The sequence below is a fragment of the Crocodylus porosus genome, unplaced genomic scaffold (assembly GCF_001723895.1).
Source record: "Crocodylus porosus isolate Cpor-Errol unplaced genomic scaffold, CroPor_comp1, whole genome shotgun sequence".
Taxonomy (NCBI): Eukaryota; Metazoa; Chordata; order Crocodylia; family Crocodylidae; genus Crocodylus; species Crocodylus porosus.
This window is the reverse complement of record NW_017728947.1, coordinates 85,908,348-85,917,761: the sequence shown is the minus strand read 5'-3', so window position 1 is coordinate 85,917,761 and position 9,414 is coordinate 85,908,348. Positions and strand designations below refer to the sequence as shown.

The following is a 9,414-nucleotide window of genomic DNA, read 5'->3' as shown; positions in this document are numbered from 1 at the left end:
GGATTTCTCTGCTAAAAAGGAATATCTGCATTTTCTCCGATAAAAATGGGGAATCCATGGTTTTCTCCGTTTTTCCATGGGAAACAGAAAACTTGGATCCCTGCTTATAACTCATCCAGCAAAATCAGTTTCTGCATTTAGTAATGAGAAAAAATAAGAGAACATCTTTATAGAAAAAAAAATTTAAAAAGTCTGCAGAACAGCTATCTCGTACACATTGCATGTTTTGTGTAGGTGCAACTGCTGGGATTTTCAGAGAAGCCTCATTGAAATGTAATGGGATTTGAGCTCCTAATTCCCTTATGCTCCTTGTAAAATTGGAGCTTATAAACAGACCTTCAACTTCAAGATAGTATTCTTGATTACTGGATCATATTCCACTGTTCCTTTCAAGTCTCATTTCATTTCTCTTATCCAGCATTTCTAGTATCTGTTTCTCTAGCTTTGAATTTTTCCCTACTCTGGTCCATGTATGTGTTTTCTTATGTTATTCCAGGGCTTAAAAAACATTTGTGTATGCAATTCCAAGCCACGTATAGGGAAAGCAGTTTGGGTTTGGGGTGCCTTTTTGACAGTTGTGGGCATTAACTGTTCAATTGCACTCCAAAGTAGAGAGTTTTGTTCTGGAAAGAATGTATATTTTTCACAAGTTCAAAATCTCCTATTTTTTTGACAGGTGCCAAAATTGCCAGCCGAGCAGGTCATAACCAGCGTATATTTGTAGCAGAATTTAGACCAGATTCAGACACGCAATTTGTTTCAGTGGGAGTAAAGCATGTGAGATTCTGGACCCTTGCTGGAAGAGCTCTTCTTAGTAAAAAGGGGCTACTGAGTTCAATAGAAGATGCCCGGATGCAGACTATGCTCGCTGTAGCTTTTGGAGCTGTATGTACCTTAATGAACTATTTTAAAATGCATAGATAAAACATTCTTTTTGCTGTCTTGTGCATGGTTATGCACACACGTGCATGCACATGTGTGTGCATGCACCCCCCCCCCAAAACAAGATAGTTTGTCCTGATTTTTCTGTTTTAGGTTAGTCATATAACAGATCTTTGTAGTCTGCTGATGAGTATGTAAACCATGCATTTAACCCACTTTATTATTTTCAGCACTTATTCATTAAAAGTAACTAGTTTAGAAAATAAGTTTTATAAAAATTCAGATATTTCCAGTGTTTACTGACCTTTATATGTACTTGTTTTGGGCAACTAAGAATATCCAGGTATAGTCTAATTTTATTATGTTATTAAGGAAAAAAAACCCTATCAGAAGATTTGACGTGTTGGCAATAAATGTCCACCTTCAATTCATATTTATATTTGAAAACAATATTTAAGAAATATCCAGTTAAGAATAATTCAGTCTGGGCATGTATAGGAAATTTATGAAAAGGTATAAGAAAGATCTATACCGCTCACACTGCAAGTTCATTATTTTGTTCAAGTATTGAGACAAAATTCTACTTGGATGGAAGACCTCCAAGAGAAGCATATGATGGTGGAGGAAGAAGTTTGGTACTTCAGTAGGTACCACCTTAGCTTTTAAGTCTATTTATTCAGTTGCCTGGTGTAATTAGGTGACTATGTTGGCATGTATTAGAAGTGCCGTCAATCAGATGAAACCTAAACTCTCAGATCCTCACAGTTCACATTCATTGAAGATGCAGACTTGCCTCCAGACAACAGCAGAAGTGGACAGAGGTGCTCTGTCGTATTGCTGCTTCTTCCCTGCCTGAATCCTCCAAGTAGGTGGCATAGGGAGGTTCCCTTTTGTCTAAAGGCAGCCTCTTGTGGAGGCCTGCAGGGCATAGTCAAGGTCAGAAAGCATGGGGTGCCAAGAAAATCATAAACCAGGGAATCAGAAGCATGGGTACTGACTGAAGCAAAGGAGTCAGGAACAAGCAAATCAGGAAGCAGGGACCTAGGCTGAAGACAGGAACAAGGAAAGAGCGGGCAAGAACGAGGAACTAGCAGACAGGAGCTGGGAAACCACAAGCCAGTAGGCAGGGTCCTATTCCTGAACAGGATACCATGCTATTAAGTAGCCTTCTGGGAACTGACAAAGCTGCTGCTTTTAGGCAGATAACCATAACCATAAGGGTAACTGTAGGTCAGCTGGAAGCAGTTAGGCCGCTGGCAGCCCCTTTTATTTTTGGGTACAAATCTAAATAGTTCAGTTTAAGATGCATGTGCCACTTTTCACAAATAAAGAAGATGGTGTCAGTGGCAGCTTTCAGGTCACACACATATATTCATTCTGGCTAGCTCCATGCTGCAGTTTCTGTTGGATACTGAATTGGATTATCTGAATTCAGATAGATTTTTCCCCTTTTTGTTAATTGTAGTGAGAGGGTTACTATGCAGGTGGCACATCTGCACATACATTAATGTGCCATTGTTACTGTGCCTTATGTTTAGTACCTCTGATATGAGATACTGACTAAATGCATAGTAGTACTGGCACATGGTCTTTTCATGGCACTTACTGTGCAATAGATTAATTCTACTGCACATTAGCACAGCTTTTGCTGTGACATACTAGTGCTCGGTAGAATCAATTTATTGGTGCATTGAGCATCTCATGTAGACACACTTAACTGTCAATCAGCTCTATCACTCCCATATAAAATCAGCTGCATTTCTGTGTTGGTTGCAAATGATAATTTGAACAATGAATTAGGATCCTTTGGCATTAAAGGTGCTAAATGAGTACAACATGTTTTTAGCAATGTTGTAAAGATTCACAAATGGTAGATTTTGTTCAGATTGTCAGTGGAATAAATGGATGATTCCTTTTGGGGAATTCTATATGCATTTCACTGTGCAAAGTACACATGTCCTCTCTTAGAAAAATAAAGTTAATATTTTTGTCAGGTGAAGTAAAATCATGTCACTAAAAATATTAAGTTTCCTGATTTATGCCATTTTTAGATTGAAGGAAGGATTTTTTTTAGGTGGGCAAATGTAAACAGACTAAAAAATTACCTCTTACAGGAGTTAGGCAGGAAGAGCAGTTGGTCTGGGATTTTGGATCTTGGGTTCATGGACGACTGGTGCCACCTTAGTCAAGGGGGGTAGATGCCTCCCCTCAACCAGTCCCACAGACCAGGTGGGAGGGCCCCTGGGCAATCTTGTGGATCTGGTGGAGGGGTGATCATTGGACTCAATCCTCCAGCCAATATCTGTTGGGTCAGGGGGAGCATTGTAACTCATGGCCCTTGCTGTGAGATGTCATGAGTTCCAGCAGGGAGCTGCACATCTGTCAGTGCCCACAGAGCCAGATTTTTAAATGTATTTAGGTCCCCAACTGCTACTGACATTCTGGCCACATAGTCTTTTTGTGCACCAGTAAGATGGAGCTAATAGTACTTTCCCACCTCACCGTAGTTTTGTGAGGATAATTACATTAAAGATTGGGAGGAGCTCAAATACTACAGTGCTGGGACCATATAAATACCATATTTACCTGCATCCAAGATGACTTTGAATTTAAGATGACCCCCCCCAATAATTAGATTCTGTGCTTGGAAATTTATAAATCTGTTATAATTTTCCAGGTATAGAATCTAATCAATGGACAGCCATCCTAAATTTTTCCCCCCCACTACTGTGGCAGAGAAAGCAACAGTGGGGGGCAAGGGGCCATACCCCTGCCCCTTGCATCCCACACCTCTTTGTTTTCTCCACCTGCCCCCCTGCCATTTGCCCCCTGCCTCCTGGAACCCTTGTCCCCACCCCATGCCTGTGCCTAATCCCTGACATCTTCCCCCCCTCAGTGCCTCTCCCTCACACACTTTGTCACATCTCCCCCATGCCTGTGCTTAACCCTTGTTGCCTATTCCCCTCACTCTGCCCCCATACCTGCTTCCCTCAAACCCTGCTCAACAAAGCTTTTTTCCCCCCATGTTGTGTGCTGGAAGAAAAAAATTGTCTTGGATGCAAGTAATATGGTAGATAAGGTCAGTAGCATAATGAAGGGTAAGCAAGAGTGACATGCATCATTAGTACATTGACTGCTTGTAATTTACTATTTCATGGTTGTGCAAAGGGATGATGGGGTAAAGGTGCAGAGATCCCTACCATTGAATCCTATATCTTAACTTCCTTTATAAAGGTATAGTATTCATGCTGCCTACAGGGCTGGACATCACAAACCAGGAATGATATTTGCTGCATCCTTCACCTATTTTGCTAGAATGGAACACAGGTGACAGTTTTAAGGGACTAGAACTAAAGTCTTTCATGCATATGCTTACTCTTTACCTTGGGAAATTTCTGCCTACCTCTTTCCTCTGCCAATAAAATGCCACCATGAACTGCCATTGGTCTGCTACCCTAATACCAGATGCTAAAAAACCTTAATCTACCCTCAGTATAGATTATGATTTCTTAATGTATTTATTTCTCTTGCCTCAGTTGGAATTATATGATGAGTATATTTTTCCCCTTTTCAGAATAACTTGACATTTACAGGTACCATCAGTGGAGATGTTTGTGTTTGGAAAGAAAATGTATTGGTACGAATTGTGGCCAAAGCTCACAATGGGCCTGTTTTCACAATGTACACCACACTAAGAGATGGCCTGATTGTAACAGGAGGCAAGGAAAGACCGTGAGTCTTATTTTTATTCTCATGCAAATATATGTTACTAAGATATTATGTAATGTATAAACATACTTCGTGTCATTAACTTTCAGTGTGTACCCTCAGTCATTTTATGTAATCACATATGCAGACTACTTCTAATTTTTCAAGATGTCTTTACTACCATATTTACCCAAATATAATACAGCTCTGAATTGAAGATGACTCCCCTCCATAATTAGATTCCATACATGAAAACATTTATATTTTTTTTTAAAACATTCCATGTATAGAATCTAATTATTGGAGGAACATCTTAAATTATTGGAGGATCATCCCTGCCACTACTGCAGGTGGTGGGGGGAGAGGTGATGAGGGGGACAGATAGTGGGGAAGGCAATTATGGGGAAGGCAGTAGAAGGACAGACAGTGGGGAAGGCAGTAGGGGAGCATGTGGTAGGGCAGGCAGTGGAGGAAACAGTGGGGGACAGACAGTAAGGGGACAGGTAGTAGAGGGCAGGCACTGTGGAGGTGGTAGGACAGGGAGCAGGGGAGGCAGGCATCTTACCCCCTGTTGCCTGTCCCCTCCTTCCCCCCCCATTTACCTGCCCTGTTGTCTCTTCCCCTTCTCCCATCCCCCCACATTTCCCTCCATGCTGCTTCTGCTCCCTGCAGCCTTGGGTCCCTACCCCCTGATTATTTCTGTCCTTTCCACCCACCCCCGCACCTGCCTCTCCACCTCCCCTTTACAATTGCTCCATGCCAGCAGGCTGTATTCCTATGGCAGCCTAGGGGCACCAAGTACAGCTCCAGCCTGGCCCTACAGCAGTGGCCTGGAGCCAACACCACTGCTACAGGGTCAGGCTGGAGCACATACTCCATGCTCCCGGCTGCCATGAGAACAGAGCATGCTTGTGCAAAGCAAAATTGAGGCGTGCAGCAGGGGGAAAGAGAAGAGGAGAAGCGGCATGGCAGGGATAGAGGGTGCAGTGGGGGCTTGAGGCCAAGGGGGAGGAGTGGCAAGGTATGCAGAGGCAGTAGAGTCAGGCAGCAGCTGTAGCTCTGACCCCAATACAGTCAGGCAGCAGTTGCCTGCCCCCCACTTCCTCGTACTCGCTTACAAGACAAGGGGATTCATCTTTTGTCCATGTTAAATGGGGAGAGTCATCTTTTAATCAATGGGGGGATTCATCTTTTAATCAAGTTAATACAATATTTGCGTGTGGCTAGAAGACCAACTAGGTACTGGTAATACATAACTGTTCCTTGATGGAAGCATTAAATATGTTTCAGCACATTAAATAACTAGAGTTTCTCTGAGTTCATTCTGTGGAGTCCTCAGTGAGATATAGCAAGTCCTCTTAAGTTGCAGTTGTGTACATCTGTCATGGCACAGTTGTAGAGCACTTTCAGGGAGCTGATCACATTAAAAATGTAACTTCTGTCTGCACCCTACAAGCTCTCTCTACTCCTGTTTTTGTGGGGCAGTATTCCCTGCACTGTCCCCCCCTGCAAGCTCTGCAGCCAATATGGACTTCAGGGCTTGCAGTGGATGCAATGCTGTGAATGCTTACCCCGCTGTGAGCATCGTTGGCTGGGGACTTACAAGCAGGGCAATGAGGAGAACACTGCCTCCACTGAGAGCCTTGAGGTATGGGGCTCTCAGTGGCGGCAGCATTCCCGCACACTGTCCTTGCTGCAAGCCCAGAGCCCGTGTCCCTGTGGGGCTTGTAGTGGAGGCAGCGTGGAGGAACATTGCTGCTATTGTGAGCCCACACCACAGGAAGCTAATACTGGAGGAAATGTTATTCCCATTGCCCCTGCTTCAAGCCCCGCAGCTGGGGAGGCTCAGGGGGTAGGGGGCAATGTTCTCTCTGCTGCAAGCCCCTCAGCTCTGGGATTGGCAGCAGGTGGTGCACCCCTGTGGCTCAGAGTCCCTTAAACGATGTGGCCCCCAGCTACAGGGGAGCACTTGGCCATACAATTAATGGCATGATTAGAACAAGTTACAAGGTTTTTACACATTTTTGTGGAATAACTTTGTAGCTTGCTGCTTGTTTTATCACACCATTAATCGGCTGAATATGTAGCTGGGTCACAACTTAAGGCAGGATAACTTAGTTAATCATGCCTTAAGTGTAATGTGTACTGGAGGCCCTATAGAGCAGGCATTATATTTGTAACTTGTTCTGTTAAACATCTAGCACACTAAAGGTATTGAATAAATGCTGACTGATTATAGTCATTAAGAGTGTGTACTCCAAATCTGATTCTCCTTTCTGATTCTCTGGTTTCTCTTTCTCATTTCACATTTTTCTCTTCTGTTTCTTTTTCTTTTAATTCCCACTTTCCTCCAACTTTTTTTCCTCTCACCATGTTCTGGCTTTAGTATTATATTGTCATAGCATCACTTTTAATCTGAAGTACTAAACCTACAGGTTTGTTTGTTTCTTTTGCTTTGTCTGCTTCTTATTTTATTTTTGTCACATGTTAAAAGAGTTTTCCAAATTTAAGTTCACTGTTGTAGAGGGAGAAGCATCCCAGTAGACTGGATTGCAGAACCTAGAAAGTAATTCTGTCGATTTAATTGATTTTATTTCCATGGACAATAAACAAGAAAAGTGTTACTTAAACCAAGTTGGTCAGCTTCATAGAAGTAGTACATCATCAATAATTCACATCAAATAGTGGGTATGTTTTGAAGGATGAGATTGAGAGGTTCAAAATAACTGAAAAGCAAATCTATCCTTAAATCAAAAGCTGAAAATAATTCATAATTAACCATTCTACATGTATAAACTCTATTTGTTTTGTTTGGTTACAGAGTTTTATAGAGGGCTGTATTAAATATTAAGAGCTTTTCCTATACAAAGCAAAAGGAATCTTTAAGGAATAAACTTAGAATGTCTTTATTGAAGTTATATTTCACTATATAATATTTTTAAAAATTCATTAACATTTTCAGCTGGCTTTCATACTTCGTGTGTTTTGGCTGTTTTCTTATAAGGTCAAAGGAAGGAGGAGCAGTTAAACTATGGGATCAAGAGCTGAAGCGATGTCGTGCCTTCAGACTGGAGACAGGACAGATTACTGACTGTGTTCGCTCTGTGTGCAGAGGCAAAGTAAGGCTTGTTCTCTTCCATACACTGCTGAGAATCTTTGGGTTATTATTCAGCTGCTAGATATGTAGAAGAGTTTGTTGCTGCTTTGTTGCTACTTGCTCTCGTGAGTACTCATTTGAATAATTAACTTAAGTTGATGCCAACTTATTTTACATAGTATTAAGTAGTGTCTAATTTAAACTGTTAAATGCTCTTAAATTAAAGGCATTGGTATAGCTATGGATAATTTGTCAGAAAGCTGATTTTCCAGCAAAAACAGAAATGCAATTCAGAAATCTTAATTCTAATTAGGCTGATATTTCTCTATTCAGATTTATATCTCATATCTGTCTTCTGAATGGAAATTCAGGTAGTCATATAATTGACATATAATATTTCCACAATTCTTCTAGAATGTTGCCATTTTGGTTTCAAATCATGAAACAATTTTGAAAAAAACAGTTTCAAATATGATCTTCCCATTAGAAAATAAATGACCTTTTATTGCGTGATTTAAGCAGTCCCTGTTGGTAGAACTGTAGCAACAGTTGGTTTCTTGGTATTTGTATTCCTAGTTTGTGTAAAACAGTAGTACTTCTTTCACTATTGTTCAAGGGGAAAATTCTTGTTGGGACAAGAAATGCTGAAATAATTGAAGTTGGAGAGAAAAATGCAGCATGTAACATTTTAATTAATGGCCATATGGATGGTCCTATCTGGGGACTGGCAACGCATCCTTCAAGAGATTTTTTCCTTTCTGCCGCAGAAGATGGAACAGTGAGACTGTGGGATATTGCTGAAAAGGTAGGTGCACAGTTAGTAAGATAAGGCAACTATCTGTTTTCCTTGGCAAAAATGATCCTTAGATTTATCTAACAGCTGAGGATTTGAAATTTATTTTTCTTAATGTAGTTTGAGAAGTGACACTAACATGTCATTTCATTGTCTTTCATTTTGAAAATAATTAAGTTGATACACTTTTAAATTGATTGAAGGGTATTTTGAAATGTGCATAGAAATAAATGTTTACTCCTCTGTGGGTTTTTTCATTATTTTCTCACAGAAGATGCTGAACAAAGTCAGTTTGGGACATGCAGCTCGTACAGTTTGTTACAGCCCAGAAGGTGATATGGTGGCTATTGGCATGAAAAATGGGGAATTTATCATCTTGCTTGTGACCTCATTAAAAATATGGGGGAAAAAAAGAGACCGAAGATCAGCTATCCAAGATATCAGGTCAGAAAATTCATGCCATTTAACTAGTCTGGTGCAGTAGAACTGAGAGAGATGAACTGAGTTTGTAAAGTTAAAAAAAATACATTTTTTTCTTCTGGAGTAATCTATTTTATAAGCCCCAGATTCAGATTTGCTAAAATACCTAAAAAATATATTTATTCACTCTCAACTCAGTATAATTTTTTTAATGTGTGCTTGGAGTGTAGTTTTCAAATATGAAAATAAATTGTTCAGTATCCATTGTACAGAGCTGTATACATTTTCTGCAGAGACAGAACAGAATGAATAGTTCACAGAGTTGGTGCAATGACACCCATATAGAGCATAAGCAGGAGAAATGACATATTATCTGAAGATGCAACAGAGTAACCAAACAGAAAGCAGAGACTTAGAGAAAAAAAAAAGTTTCATAGTTTCTAGGGTCGGAAGGGACCTGAGCAGATCATCTAGTCCAACCCCCTGCCATGGCAGGAAAGAGTACTGGGGTCAA

At 40.7% G+C, this 9,414-nt stretch overlaps 1 protein-coding gene across 1 annotated transcript in view; it reads left to right on the top strand.

Annotated features, from left to right (window-relative positions):
• EML5 (echinoderm microtubule associated protein like 5) overlaps positions 1-9,414 on the top strand; it is a 222,112-nt gene that overhangs the window by 197,052 nt on the left and 15,646 nt on the right. Inside the window, exons 33-37 of the mRNA XM_019552385.1 lie at positions 677-885; positions 4,457-4,614; positions 7,595-7,709; positions 8,304-8,492; positions 8,752-8,924. Of these exons, the coding sequence (XP_019407930.1) occupies positions 677-885; positions 4,457-4,614; positions 7,595-7,709; positions 8,304-8,492; positions 8,752-8,924 (844 nt within the window). The remainder of the gene's footprint in view (positions 1-676; positions 886-4,456; positions 4,615-7,594; positions 7,710-8,303; positions 8,493-8,751; positions 8,925-9,414) is intronic.